The sequence below is a fragment of the Dama dama genome, chromosome 33 (genome assembly GCF_033118175.1).
Source record: "Dama dama isolate Ldn47 chromosome 33, ASM3311817v1, whole genome shotgun sequence".
NCBI classification, from domain to species: Eukaryota; Metazoa; Chordata; class Mammalia; order Artiodactyla; family Cervidae; genus Dama; species Dama dama.
Genome location: NC_083713.1, coordinates 49,512,773 through 49,534,584, shown reverse-complemented (window position 1 = coordinate 49,534,584; position 21,812 = coordinate 49,512,773). Strand labels below are relative to the sequence as shown.

The window sequence follows — 21,812 nt, the reverse complement described above, 5'->3', positions numbered from 1 at the left end:
GTGTTGTGTTATTGTTGTTATTTGTCAGTATCATCATTTTTACCCTTTTGTTCAGCAGAGTATACTTGATTGTTGAATTGATGTGTTGAAAACTAGGGAAAATAAAAAATACGCCTTGATCCACATATTACCCTTAAGAAGCTTGTGATACTCACCACCTTCTATTTGTAATGCAAAAATATACCCAGAATAACTGTATTTTCTTTATTGTAATTCCTCAAGAATATTTAGATGGAGAACTTTTAGAATAATGTCCCCAAATGACTACTTTCATAAATCCTAAAAATGGATGTTTCTCTTTCACAAAATAAAGATAAAAGAGTAATAACCTCTAAGGAAATCCTTCATCTACAAAGCTTTGTCATATACACACTAGACTATTTTGGAAATATACTCTTGACTGTGATTAGAGGAATGGTGATCTGTATATTTAAATATGTCATTATTATTTAGCAGATAGGGGGAAAAGCCATAGATAGTGATTAGTAAATAAGACTTTTTATTAGCTTGTTCAAAAAAATGGTTTCCAAATGCAAATAAAGCAAAATACCTGTTTATGGAAATGGCAGCATGATTTACGGAGTACTGAAATGTTTAAGGTGTTACTGTTTTTTATCACAGATCTGAATTAATATTTAAAGATTTGTATACCCTATGCCTACCTCAGCATCTTATCTCCTTTAAATGCAACAGTGAGAGCTTTAAAAAAATAAATAAATAAAGTAGACCACAACACCTAGAATGCTTACAAAGTCATGCTATAGAGATATATGTGTTGGATATGCTCTTTTTATACTTACTACTGTTACCACATCATCACAACTAACTTTAGCTACTAATGTCAATAACGATGACAATGATAGCTCCTTTTATTTGTATACTTTTACATATTGCAAGCCTTTCACTTACCCGTCTTTGATGCTCACAATGATCATGCCAGTAAATTTCCTTAGAAAAATTCAAAGGTAGGAAACTTTCATATACAGGAAGATGTCCATCCCCATGTTATATATAATAATGAGAAAAATAAAAATATGAATGCCAAACTTTATCAGATAGTTCAATAAATATCATCAGTCCATATGCTACATGGTTAAAAGTATTCATATAGAGTCTATATTTCAAAAAGGAAAAAGCCTTGTGTTATTCTGGTAGGAGAAATAAGTAAAATATATCATTGTATTTGCACTTCTATTACAACTATGGAAACATTTCTGTGTATTTGGACAAGGCCTCAATGGTAACATAGTCATATATAAAGTTTGTTGTGATGGCATAGCACAGCAGTAAAATGTTTGAATTATTTTAGATTTTCAGTAACACTGTATTGTTCATTATAACATACATGTTTAATACTTTAATAAATGTATGTGGTTATAATAATTAATATTTGCTAAATGTATGTATTATTATAAAACAATGCATTTCTTTAGGGTAAGACATTTTCCAAAAGATGCTTGTAGGTTCCTTGTCAACAGAATGTGACTCTCACCCTCCCCACACCCGCCTTGTGCATCTGGATCACCAGGGGTGCTTTCAAAGAATACCAGTGCCCAGGCTGTCCCCCAGGAGATGAGTTCTCTACTGCTCTTGGTTGGGGCCCAGACGTGGGTTGGTTTTTGGCTTGTTTGTTTTGCGCAGCTTGGATTGGTAACAACTAAAACAATTATAACACACACCTCTAATTTTATTATTAAGTTCCTTGAATTTTCATCTTTAGCATGCATAAGACTTTCACAATTAAGAATACTATTTGGATGAAGACTGGTCTTTTTAAGGGATCATGAGTATAAAGTATCTTTATGCTATTAGAATGACAAAGATTTAAAAATAATGATAAAACACAGTGTTGTTTATAGAAATATAAATGGAATGCATATTGATCAGCTACACTGGAGGGCAGTCTGACAATGTGTATCCAGAGCTTTAAAAAATATATAAACCTTTTGTCCCTGGAACTCTACTTTTAAGAATTTTTCCTTAGAAAACAATTGAACGTATTAGCAAAGATGAGTAAATAAGAATGTTTATCATAGTGTTGTTTAAAATAGTAAAAGATTGTAAACTGTCAAAATATCCACAAATATGGATTGAATAAATTATGGTATATCCATACATGATACTAGTAAAATAGATCTATAGTTAACATAAAAGAATAATAACAATGTATTGATAAATGAAAAGTTATAAAACAATATGATTTCTGTTTTTGTTAAAAATATATGTAACATATATATGTGTGTGTGTGTCTGCATATGTAATACATACATACAGGTGGAAAAACCCCAGAAAACTATACACTAAAATATTAATAGCTATATCTACATAGGTACTTTTTATTTTGTTTTGTATTCTCATGCATATTCTATTTGTTTTTTTCCCTTAAAAGAAAATACTAGTAATATAAAGACCAAAAACTTTTTTTTTAATGTAAAAATATATTCTGGAAAATGAAGCCTTGTTACTTTTTTCTACCCAAATATATGGACTACAACACAGCTTCCCCCATTTTCACTTTGTCCGGCTGTGAAAAACAATATACTTGACAGAACAGCTATTTCTCAAAGTGCTAAACTTCTCCAGTATATTTATGTTCAAAGTAGATTAAGAAGTATGAAGTTGAACTTGTTTCATTAACATGTCAGATCATCTCTAATTACAATCTGGTTAGCCTCTACAAAGATGGCATGTAATATATTCATCGAAATGTATCTCAATGTATTTTTATAGAGAAGTCTTCCTTAACCTCTGTAATTAATAAGTGGGTTTTTTCCCCTTTCTTTCAGGCGGTTCAGGACCATCCTCCTCCATAGCCATAGCTGGCATCAACCACCCTGCCATCACAAAGACAACATCTGTTCTTCAAGACGGCGTCATAGTCACCACCGCAGCTGGAAACCCACTGCAGAGTCAGCTGCCCATTGGGAGTGATTTTCCTTTTGTTGGCCAGGAGCACGCACTTCATTTTCCATCCAACAGCACTTCAAACAACCATCTTCCACACCCCTTGAACCCCAGCCTCCTCAGTTCTCTACCTATCTCTTTGCCAGTGAATCAACAGCATCTCCTAAACCAGAATCTATTAAATATCCTCCAGCCTTCAGCAGGAGAAGGCAAGTCTGAGATCAACCTCCACCCTTTAGGTTTTCTCAACCCGAATATAAACGCTGCTTTAGCTTTTCTCTCCGGTGACATGGATGGGCAGGTATTACAGCCTGTTCACTTTCAACTCTTAGCAGCCCTGCTTCAGAACCAAGCCCACGCAGCTGCCATGCTTCCCCTGCCATCTTTCAATCTGGCCATCTCAGATCTTTTGCAACAGCAAAATACCCCCTTACCCTCATTAACACAGATGACAGCCCCACCAGACCATTTGCCAAGCAATCAGTCAGAGAACAGTCGAGCTGAGACCCTTTTAACCAACCCCCTGGGGAACCCTTTACCAAGCTTTGCAGGCAGTGACACTACTTTTAACCCCCTCTTCCTCCCAGCTGTCACTGGGGCCTCAGGATTAATGGCCTTGAATCCCCAGCTGTTGGGAGGTGTTCTGAACTCGGCATCGGCCAACACCGCTAATCATCCAGAGGTTTCCATAGCAACTTCTTCCCAGGCAACCACTACCACAACCACTACATCATCAGCAGTGGCAGCACTGACTGTCTCAACAATTGGTGGGACAGCAGTGGTGTCAATGGCAGAAACATTGCTGAATATATCTAATAATGCTGGGAATACACCTGGTCCAGCTAAACTCAACAGTAACTCTGTGGTGCCACAGCTACTTAACCCTCTACTGGGGACAGGTCTGCTTGGTAAGTTAAATTTTTTCACACATTTTTACAAAAGAAACGTTTTTCTAATTCTATTTTCTCCTTAAAAAAAAAAAAAAAAAAAAAAAACCTCCATTTTGTCACACTATTTTTAAAAATGTTTTTGTTATGTCACAGCTTGCTTAAGGAAGAACTAAATATAATAACACCCACACACAACCATAGTTATACAAACATGAAAATGACTTTTTCCTTTTCCCCTATTCTAGAAATATTAAATGTCATTTTAATCTGCTTTCTCTTCTAATTCTGATGCCACCTAAACCTAACCTACTCATCATTCTCTTAAGCCAAGTAGTGTCTTATTTTTCAAATAACTAAAGCACAGGTACACCTTAAAAATAACATTGATTTGAATTTTCGTTGATGTGGCATCACAGGGTTGGTATGAGCAGCTGCACTGTGGATGAAAACAGTTTGAGGAAGTGCTTTTCCAGGGGATCCCTAAATTAATGAAACTAAATGCTTATCCAGCAAAATAAGAAACAAGACATAAAAACATTCAAAGTTATGCTTGCCTAAGTTCAAGGAAACGAATAGCTACTGCTCGGTTTTCTCAAACAGTATTATTCTTAAGAACTTTGTGGCTTAAAAACAAAATCCTTTATGTAGATTATCTTATCTCAAAAAATTAATAAAATCATGTCAAGTATATTCAGCTGTTTGATGCAGGTAATTGTAGTATAGAGATGGTGCCCATAAAGTCTGGAAACATAAGCAAATGTACATGTTATTGTCAAGGGCATCTTCAGTAGCTAAAAAAATAATATGTTTCTAGCTTCCATCAGCACCTTTGCAAAATAGCTTAATTAGTCCTATTTGGCAATCAAATTAGTGTAGTAAAGAACCTGAAAAGTCCTACAGATTTCAAGTCATAGGACAATTTCTATGACATTATCCTCAAAATAATGTCAATGTAATTTCAAAACAAGTCAGTTTTGAAGTTCGAATATAACTTTGGTATTAACTACCCTATCTGATTATATAACATTTATTTTTTATGACTATGAGAGTGAATTTTTCTGTATTACTAGTTTTCTTTACAATTTTAATTTTAGGTAACCAAAATACCAAATACATATTTTATGTAAAAACAAAATATATATTAAAGACAAAATACATATTAATACATATTTCTCAACCAAATTTAATTTGACTTGGTGGTAGTTATTATTATGGCTTGAGAACTAAGTTTTGTAAATAGGCCTGGCCAGGCCCACATATTTTAACTATCTTATGATTGCTAAAGCATTTAGGGCTCATTTTAACCTTTAATTGTGGTTGCTTTAACAAAAATGGCTTCAAGGAATTCTATGACACTGAAGATCAATGTATAAGGATTGGCTAATGGATAGACCAAAGACTGACTAGTCTCTCCATGATATAAAATCAAAACACTAATTATGAGAGATAAATAATAAAATTAGTCTTTCTTACCACTTAGTAAGACTTTGAGGAGAAAAAGAGAAAAGAGTTACCATGTAAGTCTAGTTTTTAGTTTTTTTAGGAATCCTCAAGAAAGATAGGCATAGGACCTCCAAAGAATCACACTGACTTATATTTTATATTTTTCATACTATAGGTGACATGTCCTCAATAAACAGTACTTTGAATAACCATCAACTGACTCATCTACAGTCGCTGTTAAACAACAATCAGATGTTTCCTCCAAATCAGCAGCAGCAGCAGCTTCTTCAGGGGTACCAGAATCTCCAGGCATTTCAAGGACAGTCCACAATTCCTTGCCCAGCTAACAATAACCCCATGGCTTGTCTCTTTCAGAACTTCCAGGTACTCTCCTTTCCTGGGTTACTTTAGTAGAAAACAATGTTTACTACTTGTTTTGCTAAATTGGGAGAAACAGACAAAAGAAGGTGATTATGGATCTTTTCACCTCTACTTACTATTATTTCTCAGTAATGAATGTTGTTAAAAGTTTCATTGTTTTTGTTTGAAGCATTTTATTTTGTCTGAAGCTTTTCAGTGGTCCTTTAGAAGTTGTTATTAAAACCTGATCATGTTACCCTCTTAATCCCTTTTGTGGTTTCCCATTGCTCCAAGGGCTTCCCTGGTGACTCAATGGTAAAGAATCCACCTACCAATGCAGGAGACTGGGGTTCCATCCCTGGGTCAACAAGATACCCTGGAAAAGGAAATGGCAACCCACTCCTGTATTCTTGCAGGAAATCCCACGGACAGAGAAGCCTGGTGGACTACAGTCCATGGGATCACAAAAAGAGTTGGATACAATTTAGCAGCTAAACAACAGCATTGCTCCCATGATTAAAATCCACATCCTTAAGGTGTTTACCTGCCTCACTCCCCAGCACCAGCTCACACCACTCTCTCCCTGGCTTCAGCCACTTGGTCTTCTTTTAGTTCTAAAGGCAAATAAATTCCTGATAGATTAAGGAGCTGGATGGAAAGAGGAACATTAAACAAATACATGAAGAAAATACAGAAGATTTTAAAATAATCTCAGGGTAGAAAAGGCTCTTTCAGCAAGGCACGAAGCTAAGGAGTTGAAAAGAGGTAACAGAGTTGAATACATAAAACTTCAAGTCTGTACGATTAATGATATTCTAAACAAAGTTGAAGACAGGTGGCAACCTGGGAGAAGTTACTGGGTTGGCCAGAAAGTTTGTTCATTGGCCACATCCAAACGAACTTTTGGCCAACCTAATACATGCATAATAATAGCAAATAATTGCCATTCATAATATTTTAAAAGCTCCTACAAATTAGGAAGAAAAAAGAATCGATTAGAAAAATGAGCAATAGAAATGAACAGACATTTCAGAAAATTAAATAATAATTAGTAATAAACATGAATAATCAGAATTATACAAATTACAACATTGCTATGTCCATCAGATAGGTGATATCCTTTGCTAACAGAGGTGTGGGGAAATGGATTCTTTCAGATATATTGTTGGTCTGATTGTATGCTGACACAGGTGTTTTAGAGGGTGATTGATAGTTTATCAATTTTATATATATATATACACACACACACACATATATGTGTGTCTATATATGTGTGTGTCCTCTGACCCACAAGTTCAACTTTTATATTTTGGGGAAATCAAGTCACAATCTAGAATGTTTTGTTGCAATTTGATTTGTGGTGTCAAAAATTAGAAACTACTTAAGCAACCATCAGTAGGAAAATAGTTAAATATTGAGTATGTTTTGCTATCTTCATCTATCTAGTAGTTTTGAAGATTAAGTAGGTTTATATAATCTGATATAGAAAGATCCATAAGATTACAGAACTCCAACACTGTTGTATTATAGAAAAGTACTAAAATATAATATCACTTATGTGAAAAAAAGAAATGAGGCAAGGGAAAAGGAAGGTGTGAAAGAAAGAAGGGAAACTAGATGTACATCTGCACACTTAAGGTATTAAAAACAAGTCTATGAAGATATACTCGAACACTGATCACTTTTGAGAAAGACATGGAATCAGAGTGGGATGCAAAAGTATAGATTTGGGTGGGAAAGTGATGAAGAAAGCTTTTCTCTTTGGACAATGAAAAAATACTCATATAATAAAATAATTTAGAAGGGAAGAATAAGCTCTCAACCATGTCGTTGAGTAAATAAGTAGGTAAAGCCTGAAGGGACTCCATTAGATTTAGCAGTTAGAACATCAGTAACTTGGTAGAGTGCAGTTTTTGTGAGTTATGGGAGCAGGAGCCAGATTGCAATGGATGGAAGAATGAAAAATAAGTTAGAGTTTGGATTACTCTTTTAAAAACTTTTAAAAACTTAACTACAAAGAACATAACAGAAATAAAATAGTGCCCCAAGGCAGGCATAGGCTGAATGCAAACTTATATTGATAAAATATGGAAGCCATGCATATAGTTGAATGCTAAAGAAAAGAGACCCCCCCCAAAAAAAAAAAGTAGAAGAGATTGAACATAACGAAGAGAAGGGGTAACAGATAAGGCAAGATCCCTGAGGAAAGGCTTGGTATCCAGAGTATAAACAGAGTACTTACTCTTAGAGAGCAGAGGGAGCGCCTCTTGCACTGGGAAGCAGGACAGGATCAGGGACACATTGTTGCAGGGAAATGTGTGCTGCCAGAAGGCAGGGAGTAGCGGAGTATAAGTGGAGCAGGAAATGGAACCCCACTCCAGGATTCTTGCCTGGAGAATTCCATGGACAGAGAAGCCTGGTGGGCTGCAGTCCTTGAGGTTGCACAGAGTCAGACACAACTGAAGCGACTTAGCAGCAGCAGCAGCAGAGTATCAGAATAATGAGAATTCCTAACCTATAAACTTGATTATCTCTGTTAAATAGGGTCAATTACTAAGAGTAATGTGGGAAATAGTATAGCTGGCTTGAGGAAGTGGATAAAATCTGAATAGTTGTGATGGAGAGTGATACCTAACCAGAGGATCATAGGATTGATGGGAATACAAACCCCCAGCTGAGATTGGAAGTCATAAGTTCCTATGGATAGATGCTCAGCATCTTCACTGTGCATTTAGACACATAAGGCAGGGAGCTATATTGACCCAAGATTGGGATTTTTATCTGGTAGGTATAGATAAGGGGAGAATGGCAGGAAAGTAGTTATGTTGCTGATGGACCCCAGGGTCTGGTTTAGCAGGAAAAGATGTAAAGACAGGGAGGGAGTGATCATGGGTGAGTGAAGCAGGGGGTGGGGGGACAGGAAATCCAAAGTACCAAGGTTCTGGAGAGCAATTCTTAGCTGGGATTGGTGAAACTAGAATAACCTGTGGACTTTTTCAAAGTGCACTCATCATTCCCATGCTGAGCATTGGTACTCTTCACTGGCCATTTCCTCCCATCACCTCTTCCCAATGAAGCATCACCTCTGAAGAGAGCCATTATCACTGTTGACAGCATGGGAATGTCCCTCAGGCAGTGACCCAGTAAGGTTGAAGAGCTGGTGTTACTACCCTATCTAAAGACTTCAAAAATTCAGTGTCATCCCAGAAATAGTTTGGGGACTTCCCAGGTGGTGCTAGTGGTAAAGAATCCTCCTGTCAATGAAGAAAATGCAAGGGTCACAGGTTCGATCCCTGGGTCAGAAATATCCTCTGGAGTAGGAAGAGGTAACCAAGTCTAGTATTCTTGCCTGGAAAATCCCATAGACAGAAGAGCCTGGCAGGATACAGTTTGTGGGGTCACAAAGAGTCAAACACGACTGAGCACAACTCAACGGAAATAGTTCATTGTTAAGAAAGGGGTGTATATATATATATATATTTTTTGTTGTTGTTGTTTTATATTTCCCTTAATTCAGTAGAAATATCAATGAGTTAGAGATCATTTTTAAAACCTGTCTCCCTTTTTAATGTGAGCAATGCTGGTGACAGACTTGTTTCTCTCTTTGAATTCCAAGTTGAAAACCTGTAATGACACTAAAAACATGGAATCATCGCCTGAAAACCTTTCGTGTCCAACCACCTCAACTGTAATTTTTCTAGAGAATGTTTAGTAATATAATTTTTTTAATCTGTTATATGATTCCAATCAAAGAAACAGTACCCAAGTATAATCGAGACATGTCTTTCTATACAGAGTGACTTCTAATTTCATTTTTGAGTCTTATTCTTTCTTTATGTGGCCTTCCTTGTCATAGTCATTAGTCTTCTGGTAAACCTTAAAATTACAGTCTTTCTCTTTAAGGACTTGAATTTTTTTTTCTCTCTCTGTCTCACTACTTCCTGTCTATTTCTTTAAGGTGAGAATGCAGGAAGATGCAGCTCTCCTAAACAAAAGAATAAGCACTCAGCCGGGGCTCACAGCACTTCCCGAAAATCCAAACACTACACTTCCACCTTTCCAGGACACCTCTTGTGAGTTGCAATCTCGGATTGACCCATCTCTAGGTCAGCAGGTGAAGGATGGCCTCATCGTGGGGGGCCAAGGCGATGCTTCCGTAGATGCTATTTACAAAGCAGTCGTGGATGCAGCCGGCAAAGGAATGCAGGTTGTCATCACGACTGCTGTCAACAGTACAACTCAGATCAGCCCCATTCCAGCTCTGAGTGCCATGAGTGCCTTCACTGCTTCCATTGGTGACCCATTAAGTCTCCCCAGTGCGGTGAGTGCAGTCATTCATGGACGAAACATGGGCAGTGTGGATCATGATGGGCGGCTGAGGAGTGCAAGAGGGGCTCGGCTCCCCAGCAGTCTGGACCACGGGAAGAACTCCAGTGAAGGAGATGGCTTTGAATATTTCAAGTCAGCAAGTTGCCACACATCTAAAAAACAGTGGGATGGGGAGCAAAGCCCTGGAGGGGAGCGAAATAGGTGGAAGTGTGAGGAATTTTTAGATCATCCAGGCCACATCCACAATAGTCCTTGTCACGAAAGGCCCAACAATGTCTCTACACTGCCATTTCTGCCTGGGGAACAGCACCCAATACTGTTACCACCAAGAAACTGTCAAGGGGATAAAATTTTGGAGGAGAATTTCAGGTATAATAACTACAAAAGAACTATGATGAGTTTTAAGGAGAGACTAGAGAACACTGTGGAAAGATGCGCACACATTAACGGGAACAGATCTCGGCAGAGTCGGGGCTTTGGAGAGCTGCTGAGCACTGCAAAGCAAGACCTTGTCCTAGAGGAGCAATCTCCGAGCTCCTCCAATAGTTTGGAGAGTTCTCTGGTCAAAGACTACATCCATTACAATGGAGACTTTAATGCCAAAAGCATTAACGGGTGTGTACCTAGCCCTTCAGACGCTAAAAGCATTAGTAGTGAAGATGACCTAAGGAACCCAGACTCCCCCTCTTCAAATGAATTGATCCCTTATAGGCCAAGGACGTTCAACGTTGGCGACTTGGTCTGGGGCCAAATCAAAGGACTGACTTCCTGGCCTGGAAAATTAGTCAGAGAAGACGACGTTCACAGCTCTTGTCAACAAAGCCCCGAGGAAGGGAAGGTATACCAATCTTTATCCATTGTCAAATACTAACCTTTGTTCAGATGTCAGTTCTTATTTTCTGTTATCATCACTTTGGATTCTTCATGACTCATTGAGGTCTCACAAACTTCTGGAGCATAAATGAAGAGGGGATGGTTGTAGTCACCAAAATGTCGTTTCATCAAGGGGTGAGTTGTGAAGCATTTGTAGATCCCACTAGGGTTCAGCATGGCTCTGACCCAGGAACCAGATTTCCAGAATTTGGGTAACTTGGGCTTTCTTCCTTGTATGTGCCTACTTCTTCATTTATACAGAGAATGAAGGCAAGTAGCAATGATGGGGGGAGAAAAATCTGGCAGTTGTTAGAACCCAGCAGTGTGGCAGAGGTAGGGGTCCTCCCAGGTGACAGAAAGTGCCAGGGGATTGGACCTCTCCCATGTACTGATGTGTGATACCCAAAGCTGGGGAGAAGCTAAAACTGGTGTGGAGTTGCAGCCATTTCTGGAAACAGGAGGTAACATCTGAGTTTTGAATGGTGTCTCCTTTCAGGAAAAGTTCTGGGTCTTTGAAACATATGGAACTGTTTAACCCCATAGTCTGGTTCTACTTAACACAATCTGATCGCATAAATTAAATGAAAACTTCTCCATGAAACTACCATTCAATTTAGAAGAAATTAGTAAGGGTCTTCTGAGCTTTCCCCCTCCCCACAATTGGTAGAATTGACTCACTCGGCAAGAAATATGCAGAATGTTCAAAGTAGATAGAAAAATTTGTATCTGAGCAGGAGATGAAAATAATGCACATTCCCTACATAGGATGAATAAACATGTAATTTTTCATCTCCTTAGGAAATAAAAATTCCTTTTACAGGTATATATTATTCTCTTAAAGATTATATTGTATAAAGCTATTTCAACTCTGGTCAAACCTCTGCTGGCATTTAGGTTTAATGGCAAAGGAAACCAAAAGCATTTTGCCAGCACAATAAAAGGATTGTCTTTCTCCAAATGACCGGGAGGTCCTTAAACCCATTGCTTATAATGTCTAGTATATACTTGTCAGGATACACTTTCAGCATAATGTTTCTACCTTTGATAAGAAAATGAATTCCATATTCCTATTCACAAAACATTTTACTCTCTAGTCTCTCCAAGACCAGACAGACATTCTTTGGGTTGATAAACCTAAATATTTTTGACAGTTTATTCAAGAAATAATTAGAAACAGCAAAATTGGGCTTTTATGATATAAATGGAATTGCTACAAATACAAGATGTAGACATTGCACTGTTTTATAATCTGTGCAAATAAAACCAAGTCTTTTTTACTGTGCCACTTTACCAAAAAAAAAAGCTTAACTAACAAAAAGATTATGGCTTCCCTTCCCTGGAAACATTCTTCCTGTCCTACAAGCCTTGTCTTTTTATGTCCTCAGGAGGATAAAAGCACGTACTTTTAACACATTTCACTTTAAACTGTGATCCTAATCTGCTTAGTCTGTGTTAGCAAACTCCTGGGATTGAACGCCTCACTGATGCACCTAAAAAAAAAGAATCATTATCTAAGAGTCCAAGAAACATTTTTTTACTTTATTTAAATAATCAGCTGGTTTTCAATCACTATAAAATAAAAGTGTTTCACAAAATCCAGATTATTTTTCCTTGTTATTGGCAATGGATGAATTCCTAACAGGGAGCATAAAATTGTTTATGTAAAGTCAAATATCCCCTCACCCATTGGCTGACATTGTAATTTTGCATTCTCACAACTTTGATATCAAAATCTTGATAAAAAGATACACTAAAAATACTTTTAGTAAATCAGAGAAAGTAATTGAAAGCATACATTTAGAGGTGAAAAACTAAAAATTTATAATAAAATATTAATGATAACACATGAAATATTTATCTGTCATTAAAAAGCAAAGTATATCAGTCTTAAAAGCTCTAGGGCACTTAGCATTTTAAAATATCTCTGGTCTTTTCAGGACACCTTACTTTTGCACATAAAAAAGCAAAGTGCTACTTTACAACCCCTTTTTTTCTCCTATAGTTCACAAAACAAAGGAAGGTCTTCCTCATTAATGATGCCCAGCTAGTCAAACACCGTTCTCAATTTATAACACCAGAAAAGGTGAAGTTTCAAAAATAGGTCTCTCTGACCTCAGCTAAATGTCCTTTGCCTGATGTCTTGGTGATCCTGGTTCATCTAGAAAAGATTAAACTGTGGTTAATATCTGTGTGAGACAAAGCATGATCTGTCTGAAAAGATTTTCTGTAAAACATATTTTACATTAAAATTGGTTTAAAACTGTGAACCAGTTATGATGTAAATTTCATTTACATTGAACCTCTTAGTTCTCACAATGTTGGATACATAAAGCCTTGTGCATTTATAACCAGACTTCTGCTTTTAAAAAGGTAAGCAGTACACTAGGTTTCCTTCCATATACTGTGGCAGTACCTGACATTTTAATAAAGTCAAGAGAGATAGTCAGAGACTGACTTCATGAACAATTTGTTTATTATAGTAAAATCTTATTAATTCCATCTTGCTGATGTGGAATGTGGACCATTTCCCCCAGTAATTCTGTCTGTAGTATCTCAAAAGAAAGGGTTTGCTGAAAAATTTTCTTACACATAATCATTTAAAACCTTTTTAGCCTCTCCATTTTTCATACTAGTATTTCTATGTTCACCTGAGTAAATTAATCCAAGATGCTGTCAGACCCCACCAGATAACATCTATGTTAATTCAAATTTTAGAACAGGTTTATTATCTCCTCCCACTCCCTATATCTCACAAACCTATCATTTATTTTTTGTTAGTATCTTTGTTCTCAACAAGTCACTTCAAATTCTTTTTGGAAGCAGAGAAGAAAAAAATCTGGGAAAGATTGAGGGCAGGAGGAGAAGGGGGTGACAGAGGATGAGATGGTTGGATGGCATCACCGACTCAATGGACATGAGGTTCAGCTAACTCTGGGAGATAGTGAAGGACAGGAAAGCTTGGCATGCTGCAGTCCAGCACAGGTCACAAAGAGTCAGTCACGACTGAGGAACTGAACAACAAAAACTGGAAAAAAGGCAATTACCACGATTACAGGGAACTAATTCAGAATAAGCCGGACACCTCTCATGTTTTCAGGTTGCCTGAGTAGTCTCTGGACTGATAGGTCAGGGCTGTGAATGGAGCAGGGACTGAGATCTCCAAGTTGCCCATAACCTGATACTTTAGCCAACTAAATGTTTGTCATGAGTGTAAATGACTTGGTCAGCTTATGATTTTAGAAAGACATTTTTAAATCTTCAGCGTGGTGTTAAATGTAGAATTGTTAATAGTGCATTAGAAATATCCTGCAGTTTCCAAGATTACTTTCTAGGAGGTGGGATTTCTAAATATTAAATACTGTGTGAACACAGAGGAGACTAGAGAGAAAGTCAATGTGGTATGAAGGGGCCTGGGTTTCAGGCATTCTGATGTGAGCTTAGATACAGCTCTACCAGTTACCTAAATGGTTCTGAGTGGGTGTATTAATTTCCAGAGCTCCTCAAGTGGGAATATTAATTCCCACTCAGAATGATGTTAAATGCAATACTATAAATAGATAGGACTTCCCTCGTTGCTCAGTCAGTAAAGAATCTGTCTGCAATGCAGGAGACCTGGGTTTGATTCCTGGGTCAGGAAGATCCCCTGGGGAAGGAAATGGCAACCCACTCCATGGGTTTCCTTGCCTGGGAAAATCCCATGGACAGAGGAGCCTGGCAGGCTACAGTCCATGGGGTTGCAAAGAATCGGACACGACTTAGTGACTGAACCATCCACCACCATAAATAGATGATACATAAAAGAGGCTCAGTAAAAATTAACTTCCTCCTCTCTGTTCTCTGTATTAAACAACCTTATGAATTTGGATTCCACCATTACCAAATTGTGGTCATTTGACCTTCATTATTGTATACCTATCCATGAATTATCCATAAAGGACTCATTAACCAAGTTGGGGATTAAAGGATAGTAATAACATATTTAATGAATAAAATAGTTTATAACTATTTTTTATGAACCTCAGGACATTGCATACAAATTGGCATATTTGATTATAAATTAATATTAACTGTTCATTTTAGGCAGGAGTTCTACTTGGAAACATTTTAAAGGGCTTAATTTGGTGAATAAACTTGAAAGTCCCCCTCTCCTCAGTGTTTCTAAAAACTATAAACTCAGACATTCTTCTTCTACCCTCCAACCCACCAAAACACTCAACAGTATTAATTAGTAGAGATTTTAAACAGTCTGTGAAAAGTTGGACTGAATCACACCTATTTAATACTGTCCCATCCCAATACTGAAGCCATGTTACAGCACTGGAAGGATATTATGTGGCTTATATAATACCATTCAGGAAGTGGTATCTCCTTACTAACACATTTTTCCCTTGCCTATCAGTTTGTAATAAGAACATTCTAGAAGATACGTATACTTTTTCTAAAGAAGTGGTGCAAGTTTCTCTCTGAACCATGAGCCCTTTATAGTTTCAGATTTAGCTGCCAAGAATAAGACCTCAGTGCTTAGTCAGAGCTGGAGAAATGTACTGCCAGATCTTGGCACAGTATTAAGGAATTCTTGGAGAGGAAAATGGCTTCTGCTGGCATTACACCTATACACTATAATATACAGACATTTTAACCCTGTGCAACTGTGGGGGGAGATGCTTATCTTTATGTCGTTATTTCAATAATTATTTTAAAGCAGAAAAAAGTTCTTTTTTTCCCTAAAACATACTTTGTAATTATCATCTACCATCTTTGATCTTACATTAACTAGCCTAAAAGTGTTGACTCAAATAATAATCAAAAAAATGAAATTCTTTTTTTTTTTCCTGAGTGGATAATTTTTACTCTTTTTGAACATTGTCCCATTGGTCTTTGTATTTCATTATTCTTATATTCAGTGTGTGTTCTGACTGGAAGCAAATTTAGGAAAGAATTTATTTCTATATTGGCACCAAAATGTTTCTTTTCAATGAAATGTTTGTTGTTGTTGGACAGGTAGAGACATTCCTAATAATCCGGAAAAATCACCTGGTTAAATGAAGAAGTTTTTAAAGCAATGGGTAGGGTGCTCCTTCTCTAGACTCACTCTTTGACTTTTTTCCACATGGTTATATTTGGCAGAAGGAGATAAAACTAGCTTTCTGAATGTTGTTCAAAACAGACGGAACTCATCATTATTAAAACTCATGCCAGATTTATTTTGGGACAGTCACTTTCTGTTTGTCATTCAGTATCACATGCACTCATGTTTTGATGGTATGGAGCAAAACCAGAGACAGCTTACAGTGGTATTCTGCAGATGTATAACCTAGGAAGTTGAGCCTGGGAACTAAATTTGGGAGGTGTACCCTTCTGTGATGTTTAAACACTTTTACTTTGAGGAATATTCTTTCTGGGCTTATCAGTGTTAGCTATTTGTATTCTTTGGTACTGTCATTCTCTGTTGAGAGTATTCTTTGTATATTTCCTTTGCCATATATATTTTATTAACCATTTCTGGAAATGAATTATTTTCTCTATACCCAACCAATATCCATGATATTTGGGCTGCATTTTGACTGGTGGAGTGGCTGAGGCAGTCAAGAGTCTGCAGCAACAAAATCTTTTTGAAAAAGAAGAATAATTTTTGGAAAGTGATCAGCAAGATAAAATCCAGACAAAGGCAGTGCCTGATCAAAATTTGAAAGATAATAAAAAGGAAAAACTAGGTAACACCAAAAATATGAATATTGGGGAAAAGATTAAACTGAGTACAAAGTTTAGTAATTGTAGAATTAGTAAAAGTTAGTAAACTTTAGTAATTGTGGAATACTGTGAAGTTTTTTTCCCCCCTGAGGAAGATTAAAGAGGAAGAGGAGGAGGCCTGTCTCCCTTCCTAGATAGCTGAAACTGAGTATGGAGTTCTTGAGCTTGTCAATACAGTTGTCATGTGGTTACTAGCAAATGGAATCTCAAGTATGAGGCAAATACATGCTTCTGTTACATGAACTCTTCAACCAGTGTATCCTTAAAAGTACAAGTTTATTCAAAACATTTAATTCTGTATGTATTATGGATCTATATAAAATTTGTCACATTTAGAATAGATTTACTCTAGTCCTGTAGTATTGTTATCTAGTACTTAAAAATGTTTCTATCTGAAGTGAAGATGAAAGGAAAAAAAAAACCCTCAGATAGTGCCACTGACTAAAACTGCAGTAATGTCGATCAGCTTAGTCCATTTGAAAAAACTGTGGTTCACTTTATGAATTTTTCCTTAAGTATTGTTGTAAATTCATCTTTTCTGTCACAGGTCAGTCAGCTTTCTACCCCAAATTATTTATCATTAATTCCCATACTTGAAAAAATGTTGAAATATTGCACTTAAGTTAGCAGAACTTTTTCAGCTTAAAGTAGTTACTACTTAATAAATGTTTGATAATAAACCTAATAAATGCCTCGTATTTGCTTATTGCTTATTGATTTTCCCAGATTTCAGCTCAAGTCCCATGTTACCTGTATAAATACTTAGTTAAAATTTGTCCTTAAATTCTTATATACTCATTTTTTATTCATTCGACAAATATTTTTGACGTTATGTAGTAGGCACTGTTCAAACCACTTTAAAAATAACTTCTAGTCTTATTCTAAGATATATGTAAAAGCATAGGTATAATGTTTTTGTATTTTTCTAATATAAATTTATATGAATATATCACTATTAAAAATGTTTAATGGTCTATGTTCCACCTGAAACAATTTCACATGCTACCAGTGGCACTTTGGGAAAGACTGCTTTGGTGTTTATAAAGCACCTTCATACTTAGATAATCCAAGTAGATAATCTCAGTGACCCATGAAGATATGCACAACTATTTCCATTTGGAGCTCAGGAAAGAGGCATTCCTAAAGACACAAACCACAAGCAGTTAAACCAAGGCTCAACCCTGATCTCGTAACTCTCAGCTTAGTACTCTTTGCATGATACCATTCCCCAACAACAGGAACTGATGACACTGTAAAAAAAAGGGATGGGGAAGTGAAGAAGGAACAGGGGCAGCTGAGGTCAGCTGCTTTCTCTCTGCTGTGAAATCTGTGATATGGCCGTGCTCTGTCTTTTGACCTTTGTGTGACAGCTTAGCCTCAGCAGTAAGTACCAGCAAAGGAATCACCAAGAGATTTAATCCTGTTATCGGGGATTAACACCTGAAAGGAGTTTTGACATCTTCTCTAGTTAACTGGCTCAAAAGTGATCTAGGATCTTTAATCCAAATTCTTCTAATATATACTGTAGCTCACTTTCAGAGGGTCAGTCTGACTCTCTGAAATGTTTATGTCTTCTTTTATGTCATAGACTTACTTCTGAGATACACTCCATGCTACTGTGCTGACCTCAAATCAAACTGAATTTAATTATCCAATCTTTAATATGTGCCTTGTGAACAAAATAAGCAGCCATAGTTTCAGACTTGTTCAGGAAACTCTTAAACATCCACCATATAATCATGTCTGGCTTTATGGGTATGTTTCTAACCTTACTGAACAGGCTATGGGTCTAGTTATGCCAAAGAATTATTATATCTAAAGAATCTGAAGGAATGAAAGAAGGGATTTAGGAGCTAAAAATTCAGCATATGTGTATATTTATACATGAGATAATATGTGTACTATAAATACATAAAGTTTGGTTATCTTTTTCTAATTCCTAAATCATATAGGTACACAGTTATACCATGATAGCCATTACTATTAACATCATCATTGTTAGAATGAGAATATGTCGGCCGATTATGAGTAAAGATATATTATAAAGTCCTCCCCCAATTTCTCACCGAGATAGAAATCAAATAACTTATGAAACTTCTGGCTTGTGAATATATAGGAATATAAGATTATTAAATTCCAGATTAAAATAGTAAGTATCTTAAATTACTTGCTCCTTCAGTGTAAATTTTATTTAAAAATATGTATGTGTTTAATCTTTTTAATGTTATATTTATGTATTTGATTCCCAGTACTTTCTTTATTTACAAGTTAGCTAATTAATTTATGAGTGTTCATTAAATCATTAAATATGGTTTATATTTAACTAGAAATGGAATTTATTTTGTGGTTCCCTGATACCTTTGTAGGGGGTTATCTTTAAAGACTTTCTTGAATATTGTGTAAGTGGATGAATATTTTCCCCCCAAAAACACACACTCTTCATGTATTATATTTCACAATACAGAAGAGTACTAAAATTCTGAAACCAAATAAACTGAACATTTACCTCTGGATATGTATGATCTTATCATATTAGAAATACAAAGTGATATGTATCTTATAGTTCAGAAATCACTCTCATTGCTTTCTCTTTCAAGGTCATTGAATCCTTTATAAATAATATATCTTATTATGAGTACCTTAGAACCTTAGAGGCATATTTAAATGAAGAAATCATAGTGGAAAATTAGTCTTAAAAATCACCAGAAAATTATTCAAGTATAAAAAAATTTTTTGAAGATAAATTTGAGCAAGCATCATCTAAATTTCTGTAAATAAAAATTGTATTTATAATTTGACCTAATTTTTTGAGTATGTATATATAGACATATATACTTACATGTGTATGTATATATGCATATACACACATATACATCTCTATATAATATATGTGTATTTCAGCATATATTAGAGTTGGTGTGGTAGAGAAAGGTTGCTTTGGAGTCATCCTGAGTTTTGATGGTGGCCATTTAACTTAAACTCACTTTAGTCCCATCTGTAAAATAACAATACTAGTGTGCAGTATTACCATATTAAATAATAAAACAGTGACTTCTACATAAAAAAATGTGCAAGAAATGCTTTTACTGCCCCTTATTACTCACTTAATTAAAAATAAAAATAGATGATTTTTTAAAAATCACTTGATCTAACTTAGTTTTTAAAATCGAGACCATTGGCATAAGTTTTCATTATGGCATGTTGCGTTATTTCACTGTGAATCTGCTTTCTGTTGCCTATATCAGTCCCTTCTGAGATCTCTCACTATACCAGTTTGTATCTAACAGAAGCTCCTATTATAGGAGAGCTTCCTCCTTGCTGCCAGGAAACTAATTTAAATATAAGGGGAATTAGCTATAAATTAACATAAATTAATTGTGAGCTATCTTTCATAATTTCTTTGTGTGAGTGAGTACAGGATGGAATCCCATTTCTAACATTAAATGTGAAAAGGTATCCAGGCACCTTTAAAAAAAAAAAAACACATGTATATATTCATCTTACTTAAGTTTTTCCAGTCACTCCAATAAGACACTTGACTACTCCTGTAGAAATATTATTGGAACAAAGTTATCTCTTGTTCTGGCACATAATAGATTGAGTATCCACAGTGAATTTGTGTATGTAAGGTATTTGGATCCTTTGGGACAAAATACAGAAGTCATGAAAAGGAAACTATTTCCATTATTTGACTGTTATTCTCACTGAATAATTAGAAATGCTTGTTTTCAGACTTGACAATGGAGACCCTTTGTTAATAATCATCACTGTGTACTAGATTTGAAGAGGTCAAAGAAAGTTATTTATGAACGGTATTCGTGAGTCAGGAAGATTCAAAGACAAAAGTTAATCATTTCCTTGTTTATTAGAGTGTATTTTCCTACCCGTTAGGTTTCTTGGCAACCTCTGAATTTTTTTTATTAAAGGAGTGCAGGGTGGGGGAAAGCTGGGTTAAGGGGTTGGGGGGGGGACTTAATTTGAAGCTATATTTACACAGCAAGCAATACTGTTTCTACTGAGATTGTGTTTAAGATCAGTAAAAGCTTTTCTAAGTGTGTTTTTATTTGCATATTAAATTTCCTACTTGTTAACTGTTTTCCTTAGGAGAAGTGACTTCAAGAACTATGATAGAGATTATTAGAGGCAGGTGGCAAAGACTGCGCCTCCCTCCCCAGCAACCCCCCAGCCACCAGTTGGTGACTCGCAGTGATGAGGCAGCAAGTGTCATATGGCCTAGGCTGGCAGTGTTAAAGCAGGACCTGGGGAGGACACGCCCATCAGGTGTAGCTACACCCTCTTTCCGCATCACTAGGGACTACATGCAGCCTACTGCAGAGCCTAACACACAGCTATTTAATACTAGCTGTTCTGTGCTTGGCTGTGTTCATCATGCTTGTTGTATTTTAATTCTCAAAGCAATTCTAGCAGGAAGGTAGGTATTAATGTCCTTGGGAAATTTTTCTTGAAGTGTCTTTATTTTTAAAAGCCAAAGCTTTGGCTAACAGCAAAGAGTTAACAAACTAAATATTTCTCTAAATTATCCAAATTTTAGGAGGCTCTGGAAATTTAAGGTTGTTATTCACGCTAGAAAGTGAGAAGGTCAGATGCAAACTTCTATGTGCTGGCTCCAAAGCCCAGCACCCTCACTCACCACCGCTGTTGTTCATCTGATGGAATACAGATTCGCAGTTGCTGAGCATCAGACAGTGCAAAAAGCAGGCCAGGACCTCTGACTTAGATGATTTTGTGAATTAAAGGTTATTTAAGTTCCAACTTTTGTTCTTCAAACATTACTTTGAAAATGTTGACATTTTGAAAGCCACCCAGTCTTTCATTTCCGTTGATGTTGCAGCCTGGAACCACGGAATCAACCTGTGCCCCAGCGAGGACAGGACACTTGACAGACAGTGAGAGTTAAGCTCCCTTCCCCCAGTGCCGTACAAGCACCTGCTTGTCTGGCAGGAAAGTAAAAACAGTGTTAACAATTGCAGGTCTGGGTAATGTGGTCTGGTCTTCATGCCTTCACTCAGGTGGAGCCCGAGAAGTTGAAGACACTAACGGAAGGTTTAGAAGCCTACAGCCGAGCCCGGAAAAGGAACAGAAAGTAAGCACAATTTTTTTTTTCCCGTTTTGTTTTTCAAGGATATACTTTACTGGCTTTCCTTCAAAGGGACAATGAAATCTCACTGACTTAGTCCATCTTGAGCCCTGCCTAAGTACAATTTAATCATTATCATCCAAGAGGACCATTATAGATGAAAT

At 36.4% G+C, this 21,812-nt stretch overlaps 1 protein-coding gene across 3 annotated transcripts in view; it reads left to right on the top strand.

Annotated features, from left to right (window-relative positions):
- Window positions 1-21,812, top strand: part of MBD5 (methyl-CpG binding domain protein 5) — a 230,624-nt gene that overhangs the window by 195,998 nt on the left and 12,814 nt on the right. For 2 of the 3 annotated variants that reach the window (XM_061135123.1, XM_061135124.1), the window contains 4 exons: window positions 2,787-3,812; window positions 5,413-5,621; window positions 9,556-10,764; window positions 21,581-21,654. In XM_061135123.1, the coding sequence (XP_060991106.1) occupies window positions 2,787-3,812; window positions 5,413-5,621; window positions 9,556-10,764; window positions 21,581-21,654 (2,518 nt within the window). The remainder of the gene's footprint in view (window positions 1-2,786; window positions 3,813-5,412; window positions 5,622-9,555; window positions 10,765-21,580; window positions 21,655-21,812) is intronic. The other variant, XM_061135125.1, reaches the window with a different exon arrangement.